General features: G+C 36.5%; 1 protein-coding gene across 3 annotated transcripts in view; it reads left to right on the top strand.

Moving 5' to 3' along the window:
• Positions 1-20,529, top strand: part of LOC149005387 (ADP-ribosylation factor GTPase-activating protein AGD12-like) — a 38,638-nt gene extending 18,109 nt beyond the window's left edge. Inside the window, exons 5-9 of one of the 3 annotated variants that reach the window (XM_089169240.1) lie at positions 9,293-9,456; positions 10,222-10,357; positions 13,572-13,688; positions 13,992-14,087; positions 19,482-20,529. In XM_089169240.1, the coding sequence (XP_089025366.1) occupies positions 9,293-9,456; positions 10,222-10,357; positions 13,572-13,688; positions 13,992-14,087; positions 19,482-19,763 (795 nt within the window). In that variant the 3' untranslated portion in view covers positions 19,764-20,529. Of the gene's footprint in view, positions 1-9,292; positions 9,457-10,221; positions 10,358-13,568; positions 13,689-13,991; positions 14,088-19,481 lie in introns of all 3 variants that reach the window. The other 2 variants (XM_089169239.1, XM_089169238.1) reach the window with 2 other exon arrangements.
• Positions 20,530-20,796: the final 267 nt, after the last annotated feature.

Below are 20,796 nucleotides of genomic sequence, written 5' to 3'. Positions count from 1 at the left end.
CAGTTGTATTTCTTCCTCTGATGAGTCCGCACCTCCTTATTTTAGTCAATCTGGTTTTGAAGGACCCAACAGTGTGTCTCACAGGAGTGGTCTCCCCCTGGTTAGGTTCTTCACATGGTTCAGAAATCGAAAGGGGAGGATTAGAGTCCTCAGGTATACTGGCCGAAGTCTCCTGGTCAGGAAACTCTTCTGGGACTCTTAAGTTGTGTTGGTGTGTGATAGGAAGATCTAGAGTTGGAAAGAACACCTCTCCTCTAGGACTCTCCCCTTTGAGAGGTGTATAGTAAGGGCAAAACTTATGAAAAATTACATCCATGGATACAATGGTTTTCTTGGAGGGAGGATGATAACATATGTACCTTTTCTGAGTAGCAGAATACCCAAAAAATATGCAGCGTAAGCCGCGGGGAGCCAGCTTACTCTGGTGGGCTATGATTCTGGCATAACACACGCATCCAAAAACCTTTGGAGGAATAACAAAAGAAGAGGCTCCCTGAAGAATCTCATTAGGACATTTAAAACCAAGTATCCTACTGGGCATCCTATTCATAAGGTAAGAAGCAGTGAGTATAGCATCACTCCAATACTGGTCAGGTACATTCATAGCAATCATAATGGAATGAGCTATCTCTAAGAGATGCTGATTCTTCCTTTCGGCCACCCTATTTTGGGCAGCCGTATCAACGCAACTGGTTTGATGTATTATGCTAGAGTCAGAGAGAGATCTTTGAAATTCACCATCAATATACTCTGTGCCATTGTCACTGCGAAGGATCTTCACAGTGGCATTGAACTAAGTTTTAATCATATTATGAAAATCACGAAAACATCGGAAAAACTCATTTTTTGTTTTAAAAGATAAATCCATGTAGAACGAGAGTGACAATCAATAAAAGTAACAAAGTACCTATGGCTAGTAATAGACACACGTCGGCAGGGATCCCACACATCAGTATGAATTAGCATACAAGGAATAGGTTTTCTATTGTGAAGAGAAGGTAAATAAGTAGAATGAGTCTGCTTTGCAAAAATGCAGGCTTCACAAAAAAAATTATCCTCATTACAAGAAGAAACCAAATCAGGAAATATTCTCTTAAGAGTTCCTAGAGGGGGGTGACCTAGCCTACGGTGCCACTGATGAAGGTCTGATATTACTGAATGGACCGGATTAGAAGATGTAGTCAAAGCAGCCACAAATTCTCCAATTAGCTCGAGCAAATAAAGTCCATTGTCTAGTTTACCACGTCCAATCTCCTTCCCCGTGACCAGATCCTGGAAGACACAGTAAGATGGGAAAAAAAATCACTTTACAATTCAAGTCATGCGTAAGACTACTGATAGAGAGCAAGTTAGTAGAGAAAGAGGGAACATGTAAAACTTTAGACAAAGAAAGTGATGGAGAATGCTGAATGGTCCCTTTTCCAACAATGGAAGAATATGAGCCATCAGCAATTCGAACTTTATCCTTTCTAGAAGTTGGAGAGTATTGTAAGAAAGAGGATGATAAACCTGTCATATGATCTGTGGCTCCTGTATCAATGATCTAAGGAGTAGAAACTGAAGAAGCTTGAAAGCTTGTAAAAGTTTTACCTGAAGTAGCAAGGTAGGAGTTGATATGGGTAGTAGAGGAGCAGTGGTCGAGGTTGTACCGTCGTAGAAGACTACAAAATACGTCGCAGAGTAGCGAACTCTTCCTGTGAAAAACCGACGTCTGCAGAGGGTGTGGTGGAAACTGTCTCAGAAAGATTAGCCTTTGGTTTGAAGTAGTAAGGTAGGAGTTGGTATGGGTAGTAGAGGAAGCAGTGGTCGAGGTTGTACCGTCAGTAGAAGACTACAAAATACGTCGCAGAGTAGCGAACTCTTCCTGTGAAAAACCGACGTCTGCAGAGGGTGTGGTGGAAACTGTCTCAGAAAGATTAGCCTTTGGTTTTCCCTTTCTTTGTGCTCGTTTTTGCTCAAAATCAGCAGGCTTCCCATGTAGTTTCCAACAATTTGCCTTGGTATGATATGGTTTGTGACAGTGCTCACACTTGACAATCTCCTTAGCCGGATCAGATTTAGTGTGAACAGACTGTAAAGCTGATTTCTCCATAATAGGAGTATGAAGCATGGCTAATCGACGACTTTCCTCACACTGAACAAGAGCATAAGTCTGTTCTAGTGTAAGAAAGGGAGAACGACTTAAGACTTGCACTCTAATCTGATCGTACTCTACGTTCAAACCTGCCAAGAAGTCATATACTCGAATCTTATCAATGTGCTTCTTATAAGTCGCCACATCATCTGGATTAGTGGGGTGATAATCCCCATAATGATCCAACTCTTGCCAAAGAGATCGCAACTCAGCATAATAGTGGGCTATAGTCAGTTCCTTTTGGGTAGTCTCATGAAGCTTCTTTCGTAGCTCATAAACCTGTGCATCATTCCCCAACTGTCCATATGTTTCAATAGTAGCCTTCCAGATTTGGGCAGCAGTATCAAGTTATAGATATCCATGGGCAATATTTGGAATCATGGAATTCAAGAGAAATGACACAATAAGAGAGTCATTCGAGATCCATTTATCCTGTGAAACGCCTGTGGTAGTAGGTTTGATAGTGGTGCCCGTAATGTGTCCAACAAGTCTTCTTCCAGCAATAGTCAAGTAAGCAGATTGGGACCAAATCAAATAATTTGTCCCATCAAATCTTACTGAAAGAGGATGAAGAGTGTGGTAATGTTCAGAGCTAGTGGGAGCAGGAGTATCATCAATAATTGTCATGTTGACAAAATTATCTGCAGTTCTTCAGTCTTCACCCTTTCGAAGTAACAGAAATGTCGCAGAATGCAATAGTCAAACAGATCTTCTTTTTTATTTTTATTTTTTATTTTTTTAACTAAAACAAATAAACTTTGAAAAAATATGAACCCCTAAAGCATCAATAGGATTTCGAACCGGAGAATTGGGGAACAAATTATGGTTCGGAAATGTGGTCTGGTTTGGTCCAGGTGGGCTTAATGGGTTTTTAGAAGGGTCAGTTTAAGAAGGGAGACGGGATTTAGAAGGGGTTACTTAGTTCGATGGCAGAGGCTGGTGGAGGCGATGGTAGAGGTGCAGAGATCGATCGAAACTTAGAAGAAGAAGATGTAAGAGACTGTAAAGCTATCGTTACTAAACCAGAACTGCGATGGAGATGGAGATGGAGTCTGGTTTCAGAATTGCGATGGAGTTTGCGATGGAGATGGAGTCTGGTTTTGCGGAGTTCTTCTGCTCTTCTTCTTTCCTTTTTGTTCTGTTCTTGGTCTTTTCTAATCGAACTCACTGTAGTGTAGCGGAACTAAAGAACTGCCAGAAAAAGAAGGCGATGGGTTTGAAGAACAGCAATGGGTTTGCAATAGGTTTGAAGAACTGCAATGGATTTGAAAAAATTAGAAGAAGGAGGTAGGTCTTCAATAGCGAGCGATAGATTTTTGCTTTTCTTCTCTTTTTTTTCTCTCTTTCCTAATCGAACTTAGGCTCTGATGCCATGTTGTGAAAGACAATGTTGGTATAATGGCTTATTGATCAATGATCTCAAGCCCTCTATTTATAATTAAATATAAAGTACGCTATTACAAAGAATAAAATTTTACATGAATACAAACTCTAATTGAACTCCTAATAGAATCCAACAGCAACATTTTCTTATCTTTCTTAACATAGATGCAAGCTTCAGTTGTGTTTTAAATGAAACGAGTGCTAGTAACTACATCATGAAATCTTAAATTCCATTGCCTAGAAGCTTGTTTCAAATCATAAAATTGATTTTTATAAATTGCATACTTTTCCTTCATCTCCTTTTGAAACAGAACATTCAGGTTGTTCCATGAAAATGTCTTTATCAATCTTTCATTTAAGAAGGTTGTTTTCACATTCATTTGATGAAGTTCAAATCAAAATATGCAACCAAGACCAAATTAGCACGACTAGATTGTATTTGCATAACAGGATAATTTTTTTTGTTGTAATCAACACCATCTTGGTTGTGGCCTTTAGAAACAAGTCTTGCTTAAAACTTTTCAACATTACTATTTATGTCCTTCTTTCTTTTGAAAATCCATTTGCAGTTCACAACTTTGGTATTTATTGGTTTATTAACTAATTTCCACACACCATTCTTATGCGTAGACTTAATTTCATCTTACATAGCAACAATCCATTGTTGACAATCAACATCTGACATAGTCTGAGAATAGGTTACTGAATCTTCAACAAGTTTATTTACTAACTCTTTTAAAAGTGTAACCTGAATAAACATAATAATTTGACATATCTAGGGCTTTGGAAATCCTTTCACTTCTTTTAATTAAAGGAGTAGGTTCCTTGCGATTCCTTGGATTTGCTAAAACAATAGGGTCTGAGAACTCGCCACCAAAATTGTTTTGGTGATAGTCATCACCTTCTACAAACTCTTCCAAAACTCTCTTGTCAAAATCATAATTGCTTCTGCTATCAAAACAATCCTCTAAAAAAAGTTACATTCCTGCTTTCAATTATCACTTGATTTTTCAGGATCATAAAATCTAGATTCTTTTGAACGATGAAGATTCCCGGCCATCACACATCTTTTAGTTTTGGATAACAACTTGTTTATATCAGGATCAATGATTAGAACATGAGTAACGCATCCCCACACTCAAATATGAGCAATACTAGCTTGCTTTCCATAAAAGGACTCATGAGGTGTAGAATCTATGGCTTTGGTAGGAACTCTGTTGAGTATGTGTATAACAACATACAAATCTTCTCCCCGAAAAGAAGTGTACAAATTAGCTCTAGCCATCATAGATCTAACCATATCAAGCAAAGTCCTATTTCTCCTTATTGCAATACCATAAGCCTTTGGGTATAAGGAGTCCTAAAATATTTAATGCCATTTCCTTCACAATACTTCCTCAAATCATTAGATAGATATTCTCCACCTTTGTCTGAATGTGTTGACTTAATCATTTCTCCTATCAAATTTTCAACTTGAAGTTGGAATGTTTTGAAAAAGTCTAAGGCTTCAAATTTATGTTTCATAAGATATACAAAGACAAATCTAAAAAAGCCATCACTCATCAATGAAAGTAATAAAGTAATGAAAGCCTCCTTTTGCAGTGATGTTCATAGGCTTACATATATTAGTGTGTACCTTTTCTAAATTATGGGAACATCATTCACCTTTCTTTTAAGATTTTGTCATTTTTCTAGAAACACAACTTTCACAAGTTGAAAACTTTCTAAAGACACTCCAGTCAATATAACAGACTTAATTAATTTTTCAATTCTATCGACATTGATGTGACCTAGCCTCAAATGCCAAAGATAAGTGGCATTAGATTTAACAGTAACATCCACATCACATACAACATTACTACATAATTGCACTTGATACATATTGTTGTTTCTAAAATCATGCAACACAACATTACCATCTTTATGCATAAAAAATCTACCATTTCCAAAATAAAAGTCTAACCAAGTTTCTCCAACATTGAAACAGATAACAAGTTTCTCCTTAATTTAGGAGTATACAAGTAAACTAAATTAAACAAGCGTTCCACTATTGAACTTCAACTTAAAAACTCCAACTCCTTTACTTGGTGCTTTATCATCATTTCCCATGTAAATGTAGCTACTCCCATCACTTATTTTCTTTAGCTCCATGAACCTCTTTAAGATGTTGGAAACATGCACCGTTGCTTTAGAATCAGTCCACCAAAATCCATATTCAATAATTGTAGTGTTAATTTCATCTAGGATCAAGGTTGCAAACTTACCTTAAGGTTGCTTTCCATTAGATCTTAGGAAAGAGTAACAATGAGACGTATTATACCCAGGCTTCTTGCAAAAGTAGCATATAATATGCCTTGATTTAAACTTAATATCCTGTCTCACATTAGTTCTCTTACTCTTTTGCCAATCATGCATTTTGTTATTAAACCTCTTCTTCTTTTGGAACTTCTTCACATAAGTGGGCTTATCAACCTTTTATTGAATGGCATGAATTGCAGATTCTTTCTTCCTCAACTTAGCATCTTTATGTCTAGTGACCTTGGATAAAAGATAGTCTAGAGTCCAAGTTAACCCAGGCACAAAATAAATCTGCCTCACAGTTTTATAAGAGTTAGGCAAAGAAGATAAGGTTGTAAAGATCTTAGTTTTATCATCAATTGGCCTTCCCTACAAAGCTAGCTCATCAGCTATTGCAATTATACTATTCACACGTTCTCTAGCATTTCCACCTTTAGGCAATACAGTTCTAATAATTATTTTCCACAAACTCTTAAGTGTTGGCTAGATTTCTTGCCAATCTTCAATTCAAGATTGTCTAAAATAGCTTAGTAGAGGGACAATTCATATAACCCACCATAAGAGAATCTGCCATGGATCCCAACATCAAGTATTTCACCTTATTGTCACCCTTAATTGAGAACTTGTAAGCAACCTTTGTAGTCTTAGAAAAATGTATGAGGCATAGCAAGGCAATCCTCTTTAATACAAACAGAGTAATTATAAACCCAATAAATAAGGCAATTCTACGCTTTCATTCAGTATAATTGGGTTAAGTCAAGATGCAATTTTTTATGATATAAGACATGTTCAAAGAGCTAGAAGAATTGGCCATTTGTCATATGCATATAACATGCAATATAAGGTTCGAGACCATGATCCACTTTTATGAAAACACAAAACTAACATTGAATGTATGTGGCAATCATAGGTTCTAAGATGTCCCAAACTTTTCCCATATCCGATCGGAAGTAAAAATTTGATAACTCAAGAACCACAACAACCAAATTTCAAATGATTCCTATAGCCGATGGGCGTAAAGAAAAAAAAAAAAAAACTCAAAATCATTCATGTCTTATTCGATGGGCGTCGACATAAAAGAATCTATGCTTATCAATAGTCCTAGCATCCATGTGATTAACCAATGGGTTTCATCATGTCTAAGCATTGGAAAATTGATAAAAACATACAAAATGGATATATCTAAATGCTCAACACATGCTCCCACTGAAAATAGTGAAATTGGGTATATCCAGCAATTTAGAAATCAAATATGGTCCATGATTACATTAAAAAAGATGTATAAACAAGTTAGAATCAATTTATGCAAAGAAAAAAATATAAGCCAAAAAATTAGAAAAAAATGGCTCGAGTCTTCTAATTATATATGCTTGAACCACTATCAATTTGGCTTGAGCCAATAAACCTTTAATGGCTTGGCTTGATCCTAGCCAGTAGGATAACTAAGCATTTAATCAACAAGTAGAGTGAATTCGTATAAGATGCAACTTCATTTCTCAATAAATGTAGAAAATTTTCATTTAATAAACAATTTCAAATTCTAATAGAGCATTTATTACAATAAATGACAAGACATTGAACCAACACAATTCTTTAAACCAATGTTTTCAAACTCCCACACAAATGATTCTTGGGTCCTTTCTTTTAACCAACAAACAAAATCCAAAGGATAAACAATCCTACTTTTGGATTAAAAAAAAAAAAAAAAACACAATCTCATTCTCAAAAGTTTACAATTTGATTATTGTTGGATGAATAAGCATTTTTACGATAATAATCAAATATTTAAGTATTCTTCAAGAACAAAAACATCATATAAGGAGTTAAGGACAAGGAAAACAAGAAATCTAAGCAAAGCCATCATGCTTGTGCCATTAGAAATTAGCCTTATTACATGGTATATAACTAAGATTATTAAGCCTCAAATCATGAAATATTTTATGATAAAATCATAACAGAATTGACATACCTCTTTGAAGATCTATTCCAAACTTTTAGAATTGATATAGAAGAAGAGAGAAGATCTTGCACCAATGAAATGAAGCGACATGAAAGACGAAGGCTGTAGATTAATACGACAAGATGAAACCATTGATGATGTCAAGGATCTCACAAGCAATCAGGGTCCTAGCTGAACAAGTATACCATCACTTGGTATTTTGAGCTTCTAAAGAAAAATCTCCCTTTGCCTGTGTGACCTTGAAATATTTGTATCTTCAAGGTGGAGGTGACTAGCCATAAAGTCCAACCCTAAGTAAGATGCTAGCCACCTAATGCCCATATCTAGGATGCCTCAAAGGCATATCTTGACAATTACTAACATGCCCCAAAAGAATTAGGGAACTAAAATTACAAAACTGCCATTGTATAAAACAAAACAAGATTGGTTTTGCAAAAATCAAGAAGAAAATTGATAAGTTTTTACTAATAGATAAAAACAATTTTGCATAACCACTTTATTGATAAATCCTTTTAAAAGGTAGTCTATAGGTATGCATACACTTTCTTAATTGTCAAGTCTCTGGAAATTGTACACATAATCTTTATATGGATGGACTCAGCAGTTTCAAAGTGTACTAACCATAAAGAGACTAGTCCTCATATCTCTTATAGTCTCAGCAATTTTAACTTGCACCCGTCAAACCCATCATAGTCCAATAATGTACAATTTAAGCAAATAATACATTATGATGGGTGCAGTTAAGTTAAGAACCACCTTGTGGTTCAAACCGGATAATCATCCATAAAACGAATCCAAATAATCCAATAGACCAAATTATCACAAGAACCACCATAAATAATAAATGCCATGTATAAACAAAATAACCTTAGATATGTCCAATGTAAATGTGCAAATAACATAATGACATGCGTTGGGCCACACAATTCCTACATCATAAACAACTCTTGATCTATTTATGAATTTATGTTTAAATTGATTTATTTTAATAAAAAGCAGGGGTCATAAATCATACCAAATGTATCTATTTATGTTTATTAGTCAAATAATCAAAATTTTAAACCATACCAAGAGAGCCTTAGATGGATAGGGAAAAAGAGAACAATTGCAGAAATATACAAGATGCAACGAAGGTTTTCAACAATCAATTTCGTTGCAATTTTATTTCATCTTGTTTCTGAAGTTGCTAGGTAAGTGGGACTAATCAAATTATGGTTTCCAGCTTCATTTTTTGGGTGCTATAGTTGCATCGTGTGACTTCTAAATGTAGATTACTACTTCCTACTAGAACTTGCATATGCTGGTTTTTATTATGTTTTTCTCTGAGGTATCATGTTTTGCTTGGATAGTTTAACAACTTTTTGCATCAATTTTATTATAGTGACTCTCAATCTGAAATAGTTAATGCATGATGTCTGGGGTTACTAAGGTATTAGTGCCAGCTCATTATATGTTGTTAGTTATATCTTGATACTATATTACTCCCTAAACATCCTTATTTACCAATGCTGTTATAGGTTCTGTCTGTGACATTGGATGAGTGGACTGATGAAGAAATTGACTCCATGATTGAGGTTGGCGGTAATATTTCTGCTAACAAAATCTATGAAGCTTTTATTTCTGAAGGACACATGAAACCTGGACCAGATTCCAGTCATGATGACCGAGTGAAGTTCATCAGGTCTGTAGAATTTAACCTATTTGTGTATGTGTCTTCATTTTTGTCTTTCTTGTATGGGTTTCATTTAGGACATAGCAAAAATGTTGGGTGCAGCTCTTTGGGGACTGAGTTTTGAAATGTCACCAGTTGCTTCTTGTGAGTTTTAGCAAGTCCATCAAGCAGGAAGGTTCCCTTCCATTGTAATAGAATAATTAAAATTTATCTAAGCAGTCCTATAAAGGCAGCACCATCGCATGGTGGGCTATGGAGTTGACATTGGGACATGCAAGCTGGCCAATCCTAAGGTAAATTTATCCAATATATGGATAGGATTGGGCACTTCATCATATTATGGGGCTCAAAAGAAGTGGTTGGTACCTGGCAAGTGAGAAGATCTAGACTGCTTAACTATATATATATATATATATATATATATTCCCCCCCCCCCCCAATAAGATCCATCTGTTTCTTCGGATAGACATCAAAGTGAGTTTAGCCCCGCCTATATTAACTGATTAAGTTTGTATGCCGCACTCTGGGATCCGGTAAGCAGAACATCCAAACTGCCCATGCATTGGTCTCACCACTATTTTGGCTTTTTTTGGATATCCAAAAGTTTGTTCATGGGCTGCACCTGATACTAGTGGTGTCATTCTAGCTGGCCAAGTTAGAAGTTATCGATACATGCGCAAGTTGCATGCACTTATTGTTGGGATTTTTAATAGTTTGGATGAATGTTAAGATTTTAAAATTGATTGCTTATGTATTTCTGTTGCTTTGATGAAGGTCTAAATATGAACTTCAGGAATTTCTGAAACCTAGTCTGCGAATTGTATCGCTTCCTGGAAGAAACCCTCTCCAATCAAGTTTTTCTAGAAAGATAATTGATAGCTTTCGAAGCTCAAACTCATCAACGAAAACGGTAACACATTGGTACTTCTTATGATTTTCCCTATTTCACTTGCTATAGTTTTTATTTTTATTTTTTTATAATAAATGGCAAGAGCATCCAAGCAGGTGGTTTGTCGCCCTTGTAAGTGACACTACAAATGCTACGTAGCAATTAGTATTGATTAGTACATGATATGAAGAGCTTCTGTTGAGGAAAATGAAATTTATATACATCTTGGTAAGACCGAAAAAGTAGGGAAAAAAGATCCTCATTTATTTTGCAATTTAATCATGTAACACCAAAATGGAATCTTTGGAATTTTTTGTCCAAATATTATTTTACTTGTCAGAAAGAGATACATGGGAGAGAGATCACATATGGACATATGGAATTTTTTGAGGAAGATGTCATAATTAGGTGAAACTTTGCATTGAAGAGATGGTGAAACTTGTTAATGAACTAATAGGGGAAGACTTGAGATGCCGGACAGCCAATGGTTGGTATTAGGGTTTAGGGTGGTGAATGGTGGTGGTTACTGTTATTTTTATGTGATCTGATGGGATTGATGGATTGGTACTGAATTATATTTGTCTGCATGAAGCACAAGAGGAATTCTGGTATACTCGATAAAAAGTGGAATTAAAAATATACCCTGCGTGAAATAACATTGGAGAAAATTAATGATTTTCAAAGGACCTCCAGACTTCAGATGCATGATTAGATCATGCTCCAACCTCTGGTCTAGTGTCGACTCTAATGTTTTCATGAGCTGTCCTCTTGCACCTCGATGTAGCCTTCATTAGGTTGAGGGTCAATAACCGGGATATAAGTGAGAACCAACTTAACTAGGCTTGTTAGTGTTGAGATAAAAGTTAACTACAGTCTAGGGCTTTGCTGGGGTTTTTGGGCCTTCAAATAGGGTTGATATAGGTACTATTTAGGGGGTTGTATCTTCAGAATTTGAGTCAATTCTGATGGTGGAGTGATGGAGAATAGGGATTGTAGGTTTAAGGTTTTGGGCTGGGAACTAGGGCTTTAACAGAAAATAGGTTTCCTGCAGGCTGAGTTGGTTGAAACAGGGATTAAACGAATGAAGGGGGGGGGGTTGGCTGTAGGGATAAAGTCCTCCTCAGATGAGGTGATTCTGATGTCTGGTTTCAGATACTTTAAATTTAGGGCAGTTAGAGAAGAATTAGGATCTGCAGGTCAAAGGCGGTTTAACAGACTCAATTAAATGAAGCGATGAGTGAATCAAGGGATTGCGGTGGGGTTGATGACCTCCAAAGGTAGGACGGTTCTAACTGACAGGCTATTATTATTATTATTTTCTTTTTTCCCAAGGGACAGAACAGTGTTCTTTAATGGAATGCTGGATGGATGAACAAGGTTCAAGTAGTATATCCATTAGGCAAACCAAAACAAATTAAAGTTTTTCTTTTTAATTCATTGAGGGTGGGGGAGGAGGAACAACAAGATGATGGAAAGGAGGAATTCTTGATGCTACCAGATCTCAGTTGCAGCAACTAGAATACGACTAAAGCTAGAAACTCTCTTGGATATGAGATGCCAAGATAATCTGTAAATCACTCACTGGATCTGGTTTAGATGATGGTGAGACAACAATGGCAGGAAAATCTTATTCCAGTCAGAAAATAATAATCAGGGACTTGTGTAGGTCATCAGACCTACCCCAAGAAGAGTCCCAAGGCCCAAAAGAAGTCCTAGGTCTGCTGTTCAGCATTACAAGAAGCACAGTTGAAACCAGGGGTAATTTGGTCATTTTGATATTCCTACTTGATCCCAGCTGGGCATAATTATAATTAGGATTTGTTAGGAGTCCAAGTCTGTTTTTAAATTTTTATTCAAGTCAGTGTAGGTTGAGATAAGTAAGAGTCCTATTTAAGATAGAAGTCCTCTTTGAATTCTGGTTTGATGTCAAGTCCTGTTAGGAGTCAGTAATAAAGGTTGTAAATAGACAGCCTATGCTTGTAACAATGACAGTTTTGTTGAATAAAATTATTGAAGAGAGTTGTGCATCAGAGATCAAGGTTTGAGTGAGCTTATAGGGTTTCAATTAGAAGGAATTTTGTCTGCTACACTTGACAATTCCCATTCCAGGCTTCTAGACTTGGTAAGTAGCAAGCCTAGATTGATTCCCTTCCTCTCTCCCCCATCCAAACCTACTGTTTTCTACCCTGAAGCCTTAAAACGTTGATCCCCTAAAACCTCCTAAACCTAAACCTAATCTGAAATCTGAAATTAAGATCAGTCCAGTTCAGATTTCTTAAACCCTAGATCTAAACCCTAAGCCGGACCTAGTATTCCCATCCAAGAAGCCCTACAAACCTTAACAGCCTTGGCCAAAGATTTTGTAAACCCTAATTTGATTGCTGTTCATCTATTTGATCTTGATTTCTTGGCCCTCACCTTGTTGAGGCTACATCACCAGGTCTGTCCTTCATTTCCAATGATGGGGGTAATTAAGGAGGTTTACTAGCCTTGACAAACTTAAAATTTGGATAGGATAGAACTCCTAACAAAGAGCTAACTAGGTAGCTGTCCCAAACTAGTTTCCTAAACTTGAGGACTCAAATAAAATTAACTCAAAACATTGAAACAAAACAGAAATCTATTACATGCTAGTGAAAGATCTATCTGATCTTTACTTAAACTAGATTAGCTAATTCTAAATCATATGGCTTTTAGGAGGTTAAATGATCTCTAAAAACAGAAAATACTAAATTCGTGTCCCATGTTGGTACACATGTTTTTGGCCCATAGGTGAGACCCATTACCTAGAAAACCCATGGAATAGGTGAGACCCATTACCTAGAAAACCCATGGAATGGAAGAAGCCCAAATTGGTCATGGATCTGCATCAAAACCCAGGTGGTTTTGTTATATTCTTTAATCAGGTCTTTTGCTCACGAGGTGTCAATGGACCTTAAAAAGTCTAAAGCATTGAAATGGTGATGCTTTCTTCTTAATATGCAGTTGCTCTAAAATAATTATTCATAAATATCTATTGGTTTAGTAATATTTGGTTATGAGTATTGGATTCTACATTGTCAGGAACAAGTAATGCAAGAGTATTGCAGTTGATATTAGTTTTACCGTCAATATCCCTAAGTTGTTTCATTTTGTCATTGAGATATGAGTTGGTTGCTATTGGTGTTATTGTCAGTATCCCTAAATTGCTTGATTTTGTTATCCTTATTTTGTTCAATTTTTTCACTAATAGCAGGAGGGCATGGTCGAATTTATTGGAATGCTGAAGGTTAAAGTGATAAAAGGCACACATTTGGCCATAAGAGACCTACTGTCAAGTGATCCTTATGTTGTCCTAAATCTTGGTCAGCAGGTCGGTCGCTTTTTCTGTTTCACTATTTTTTTTAATGAATCCTGAAGGTGTCCCATCAATTAGGATGCCTATCAAGATAAATGGATAGGCAATTAGGGTGTTCTCCAGCCAATGCATTTGCATGGTACAGATTATGCTTAAATTACAAAAATGGTTAGGCATCTGTTAAATTTAATTTATTTTGGGTCTCTTACCATATGATTAACTTATAGTTGATGCCATCTGATTGTGTGACTTTGTGTCAAATGGTTGTTTGACCCTTTCATAGTTGAGTCCTTCATACATTAAATATCTTTTCTGCAGAAAGTCCAGACATCAATAATAAAGAGCAATTTGAATCCAGTGTGGAATGAGGATCTCATGCTTTCAGTTCCTCAAAACTTTGGGCCTGTAAAATTGGTCAGCTTGCCTCCATCTTCTGTCTATTCTTATTATTTTTACAGATTTGGTTGGTATAAATGGTTTGCTTCCGTTCTCTTATTTTCCAATTTATTTTCATGTAGTGTCTTGCTTTTAAACTGACGAGCCATACTATGAAAGTATGGGAGAGAGTAATTGAAATCCGTTTGAGACATTTAGCCACAATTACGGAGAACTAGTTTGGGTTTATGATGGGAAGATCTACTAAGGGTATTTACCTAATTAGGAGACTTATGGAAATGTATGGAAAGTGTAGGAAAGACCTTCATATGGTATTTATTGACCTAGAAAAAGCTTATGATAGAGTTCTTAGAGCATTAATTTGGCAAATACTAGAGAAAAGAAGTGTTGCAAATAAATATGTAGACATAGTTAAGGATATGTATGATGGCTCAGTGACAAGTGTAAGAACAGTGGGGGGACAAAGTAATGAATTCCCAATTAGAGTTGGGCTATGTCAAGGATCAACTTTAAGCCCATATTTATTTGCACTTGTAATGGATAAATTAACCAAAGACATTCAAGACGAGGTCCCTTGGCGTATGCTTTTTGCTGATGATGTTGTGTTGATAGATGAGACTCAAGTAGGGATTAATACCAAGTTAGAATCATGGAGAGCAGCTTTGGAATCAAGAGGCTTTAAATTAAGTAGAACGAAGACAAAATATCTAGTTTGTAACTTTAGTCATGATCGGGTAGAGGATGAGGAGATTTGTCAAAGTGATTCTTTTAGGTACCTAGGTTCAATCATAAATAAAAGTGGTGATATAGAGGATGATGTTTTTCAAAGAATTAAAATAGGGTGGATGAAGTGGAGAGGTGTGTCTGGGGTCTTGTGTGATCGACGTATTTCATTAAAGCTTGAAGAAAAATTCTATGGGACTGTTGTTCGACCAACTTTGATGTATGGTGCAGAGTGTTGGACTGTTAAAAAAAAATTATATAGATAAACTCAATGTAGTAGAAATGAGGATGCTAAGATGGATGCGTGACAAAACTAGGAAGGATAAGATAAGGGATGATCATATTAGAGTTGGTTTATGAGTTGCTCCCATAAGTGATAAGCTTCGAGAAAGTAGTTTGAGGTGGCACGACCATGTTCAACGAAGACCTATAAATGCCCTTGTACGGAGAAGTGATATAATCCAGATTGAAGGAACTAGAAGAGCTAAGGGTAGACCTAAGATAACCTTAAGAGAAGTAGTGAGAAAGGATATGCATAGCTTAGGCCTTGTATCTAGCATGGCCTCAAACAGAACTGATTGGAAGGCAAGAATCCATGTAGCCGACCCCATTTAGTTGGGACAAGGCTTACTGTTGTTGTTGTTGTTGTTGTTTGTAGTGTCTTGCTTCTAGCTATACCATATTTCAACTAGTTAGGACTTCTACATATCAAATAGTCCAACATTCTTCTCAAACGTAAAGCTATGGTATGAAACTTCCAGTTTTTTAGGGGGCAAACTGTCAGGTCTTGGGGCTGGAAATAAGCTATTGGATGTATGACGTTACAATTAATGTATGTCTTAAAAAAACTATATTTTCATGTAGCAAATATCAATATAATAGAAAAATAAATATGGATTGTTCTATAATGCCGAAGGTTGTCTTGCTTGTGCTGATACACTATCACATTACTCTATTTTTTTGGAGTGACTTCGTACCTGTTGATTCTTGTATGTAGATTTTCTCTCATTAATAGGTTTTGACTCCTTTTGTTATATACTCTGTGAATGGCATAATTATCTTGTCTTCCTTGCAATCTTTCAAGAGGAAAATTATATTTTTATGTTCTGTGCTGTAATTACCTATCATCTCACCTAATTTAAACTTGATTTATGCAACTAAAAGTTTAATGTCTAGGAGCAATAATCCAACTAATTATCCATTGTGAAGTCCAATAAAGTGGTCCTTGACCACATGCTAGTGTATGATGTGGTCAAATTTAGTTGGTTCGTTCACGTCATTTTAGATATTGAATGGATAATGAGGTGGTCGATCTGTTGAGAGGGAGATGCCACAAAATGATCAACTTAGAAATCTAGGGTCAATGGTACACATTGATGGCAAAATAAATGATGATGTCGGGCAAAGGATTAAAATAGGGTGGATGAAGTGGAGAGGTGTGAAACACGTAACCCTTTTAAAGCTTGAAGGAGGATTTTTTAGGACCGTCATTAGTCTGGCTGTGATGTACGAGGTTGACTGCTGGCGGTGGAGAAGTATCATATAAATAAGCTTGGTGTTGTAGAGATGAGGTCCATGAGGATGTGGAGATGGATGTGTCGGAAAATTAGAAAGATAAAGGAATAGTCATATAAGAGCTGGGTTGGGGGTAGCTCTGGTTTATGATTAACTTTATAGAGATCAGTTGAAAAGCCAAATGAACCAGGGGCAGGCCTAAGACCACCATAGGAGAAATGGTGAAACAAAGACATGATTAGCTTAGCCTTGTCCCTAGCTTGATCTCAAATAGAGCTGAGTGGAGATCAAAGATCACACAGTTACACTCTATTTCGAGGCATAGAGCAGAATGTTGGGTGACAAGAAGCAGTTTGTAGCTATGTTTGATACCCTAGTGTTTGTGGTGATTTATGTCCCTTCTATACTTCGGGGTAGGACAAAGATGTTGTTGCTGCTGTATTGTCATTTGTCACATCGCAACCTAACCATTACTATTTTTTAAGACTAACTAATTTATCCACATTTCACATTAACTTTTAATCATTTTTTTGGTTTGAGCTGCAGCTTTGGGCCTCATGTATGGTTAAAAAGACAAGTGAGGCATGAGCCACATAGTTGAAATAGGTTCTCAGATTTGACATGTAGTCTACCAAGTCATTCCCCATCTATCACATAGACAAAACAACTTGCTCCTTATGGCAATATTTGTGTTGATTTGCCGTGTTAATGCCTTTCAATTATACATATTGGACTGCTTCCCTACAAAATAAATGTCACTCCTGATAATTCCTATAGTTTCATGTTAATTTCATGAAAATTCTAGAAAAATCTGCTAGTTTCCCCCTCTCCAGTCCTTATGAGCTGCAAATTTCCTCCCTTTCAACCTTATGTTTGGATGTTGTCCTAATTGTTTATACCTTAAAAATGCGAAGTGACAGAATATTTACTTCTACTGCCCTTGGTTGTCTTTACATGGCCCAAACCATGCCATGCACCACCCTGTCGACAATAGAAGTTTTTTAGACATGTTGGAATCATATGTCAATTTGGTAAAATTCAACCAATCTGATGGAAAGGTTGAAAGTTGGTTGACAATTCAACATTGGCAGCTTTGGGGGAACTTCATTTCAGCCACTGAAAATACAAGAATCCTAGCTTTTGGGCCAAACAGTAGTTTCAGGTGAAACTTCTTATGGAGCTAATCCAAGGAGGAAACCTTCGCATGTGGCAGTTAGTGTGACCAATGAATCTCTCCATGTGGCTCAAAAAGGCCAGACTATGTAGACATGCCCATGGTAGAAGATCTCGCTCTTGAGTGAGATCTTGGTCGAGATATACAATTTTTTGGCGTCAACTCGGTGACCCATCTCGGTAACCCATCGAGATGGGTTTTAGGGTCCCAATTGGGTTGAAACTTGGTATTTAGCCTATTTAAGGCCTTTTGAAAACATTGGTGGCCTTGGATTTGACAAAAAACAACCCTATGTGTGATTTCTAAGTATACCCATAGTGTGAAACCAAAATATTGTAGGATTAGGGAATGCAATGTTATACAACATGCAATATAGAACCTTTAAGGCATATCAATGAAGAGTAAGTGTATCAAATGCATCAAATAACCTAAATGTTATCTAAGTTCCATCCATATGAGTATCACAATCTCAATTTTCAAGAATAGAATAATAAAATTATACAACCATTAGAAGTTCTATATAAGTCATTAAATCATAAGTGTAGAGAATGATTGATCTTCCTTCAATGTTGTAGATGTGCTAAGAGTAGTTGCACGTGAAAATCTAGCCAAAATCCACAAAAAAAAGGAAAAATTGAGAATTCTAGCGAGATTCAGGGCGAGATATGGCGAGATCTCGAGCGAGATATCCCAACTTTCTGCTCTCGACCTCCATCTCGTTTCGCCTATGTAAAAAAACGAGATATCTCGCGAGATCTCGGCAAGATCTCCCACCATGGACATGCCCCTCTACTTGAATTGTGTTCACACATTCACCCAATCTGAATCATACTTGTCATATCATCATCGTCTAAGTTCTCTCTTCCATGCATCCCCCAACCTTATCCTAACAATTTTAACTTTGTAAGAAAACAAACTCCCCCCCCCCCCCTCCACCCCCCAAAAGAAAACTTCCTTTAATTACAAAATCGAATCTGTCTTTGTTCTTTCGTTAACCTCGTATCCTTCTTTCTGCCTTTTAAGGTTAATTAAAAGCACTCTAATTTTTTAGCCCTTCTGTTAGATTGCACTCTATACATGGTTTTCTTGAATAATAATTTTCTTACTGAGTAATTCATTTTTTTTGGGTTTTTCTTCTGTAATAAAAAAACTTTATCTGAACCTAAAATCTCATCTTTAAATATCTCTTTTCTCTTTCACTGCTCCCACGTTTCTTTCTTTCTTTCTTTTTTTTTTTTTTTTTCTCATTCCCATTGCTTTTTTTGACACTTAATTCCTCATATAGCACTATTATGAAATATGATTTTGCTAGAGTACTCACTCTTTGGCAATACATAAAATATATGAGACTTCCACTCTCTCAAAACATATTTACTGTTATGGCATGTGCTAAAACCTAGTTATCCTATAATACAGACTTTAATTGTCCCAGCAGACTTTATCACTGGATGGAAAATTGCAACAGACAGATAAGAGTATTCCTTCCCGTTCCTACCTTCTTTAAATTCTTGGTGAATATGCTAGGCATTTCTCTGCCTAGTTTTTGTGCCTAATATTCTGATGTTTATCAGAAGTTGTCTAATCCTTACCTCGCAGGAATGGGAAATGATCCAATGCTTCAACGGTGGTACCTGTTGGAGCATTTTGGAGCTTTCTAAAATTAAGTGGTTTCAATGTTTTACTCGCAGTCTGTCTCGACAGTTCATTCACAAGGTTATAAGCAGAAGTTATTTCACCTGCAGTAAATAATTGGAAAACATGGCACTGATGACTGAATACATTTTTCTCTTCTTCTTTCAATTGAGGGAGTTCTTGTCTGTTTTATGATGCTTGAAGTTTGCTGAATCCTTGCCTCTTTCATTTAGCCTTACTCTTTTGCCTGTGACAGTTAAAGATTACACACTTCATAGATTATGCCAATAACTGCTGAAGAAAAGGCAATTAGAAGTATCTCATATCATCTCGTGTTTTTTCTGAATTATTAATTTCTCATGGTGCAGCAAGTATATGATTATGACACATTTTCAGCTGATGACATAATGGGGGTAGCTGAGATTGATATTCAGCCTCTGATCACATCTGCAATGGCGTTCGGAGATCCAAACATGTTTGGAAACATGCAAATTGGGAAGTGGCTGAAATCACATGACAATGCTCTCCTTGAAGACAGCATCATCAATATAGTGGATGGGAAAGTGAAACAAGGTGTGTTGCTGCAGCTTCAGAACGTTGAATGTGGAGAATTAGAGTTAGAACTAGAATGGATACCACTAGAACAATAGTTATCAACATTTTGTTTTTCCACATCTACTGTTGAATAAAACTTTGATGCAGTTTTATTGTATGAATATTTATAAAGCATCGTGATTTTTTTGTAAATTCATTTGTGCCTCGGCACGGTGGTTGGTGGACCGCAGCTGTAGCCCCAAGTCAAGGCACAGAACAGAACAGCAAAAACTGCTAGGTAAGACTCTAGGAAAATGGCACTTCCACCAACTCCCCGACAAAGTCTTCGACACCGGGTTCGCCCTGATTTGTTTTGTCTATGTCTATGTCTATGTCTATGTTAATTATCTTTTCTGTAATTTGCATTTCTCCTTTGTAGAGAGAGACCTGCATTTGAACCCTTCAATACTCTTTTAACTTTTTTTAGGGTTTTGACTTAATTTGTACGCTTAGCCTCTTCACACGAAATGGCAGATATATTTTGAATGCCCATGCAGGGTAAACCCCAAGTAGGATTGTCAAAATGGTGGAATTCCTTCAAATCCTATGTCAGAAGGGATGGAATAGTTCTTGCACAATAATTCCAAATTCAATCAAGATATAATATCTTAATGTGATTTACGGAAGAGAAATTTGCTTCTAGTCTCAAATCCATAGGTCATTAAATCTGATTTGTAAGATCAGTATTGGGCTACTGACCAATCTCAATAAAGCTGGACCAGATTAGTGAGGACTAGTTTTACCTTTGATCATATATTGTAAAACCATGTCCACTCATTTTCTCAGAAACGGATAAAACCATTAAATCTGACGTAGGGAAGAAAAAACAAATACCTTCATATATTTTAAGGTTTTATATGAAAAAAAAAAAAAAAAAACCTGCACTTGTGTGTGAAGAATCCCTTGTCCACTACTGAAAACATACTGTTTTTTTTTTTGGTACACAAACGGGCCTAGGGAGGAAACTAGATTACATTAGAGGCCCTGAAAGGCTCCACTTCTTGCAAATGATCCGTTGGGAGGATATCCTCAACCTCAAGAGGAGGGATATGAAAGAATGTGTATAGATTACTCAAAGACATTTTATAA

The sequence above is a fragment of the Hakea prostrata genome, chromosome 9, assembly GCF_041222555.1.
Source record: "Hakea prostrata isolate BN-2017 chromosome 9, UWA_Hpros_2, whole genome shotgun sequence".
NCBI lineage: Eukaryota > Viridiplantae > Streptophyta > Magnoliopsida > Proteales > Proteaceae > Hakea > Hakea prostrata.
This window is presented reverse-complemented; position numbering and strand designations above follow the sequence as displayed.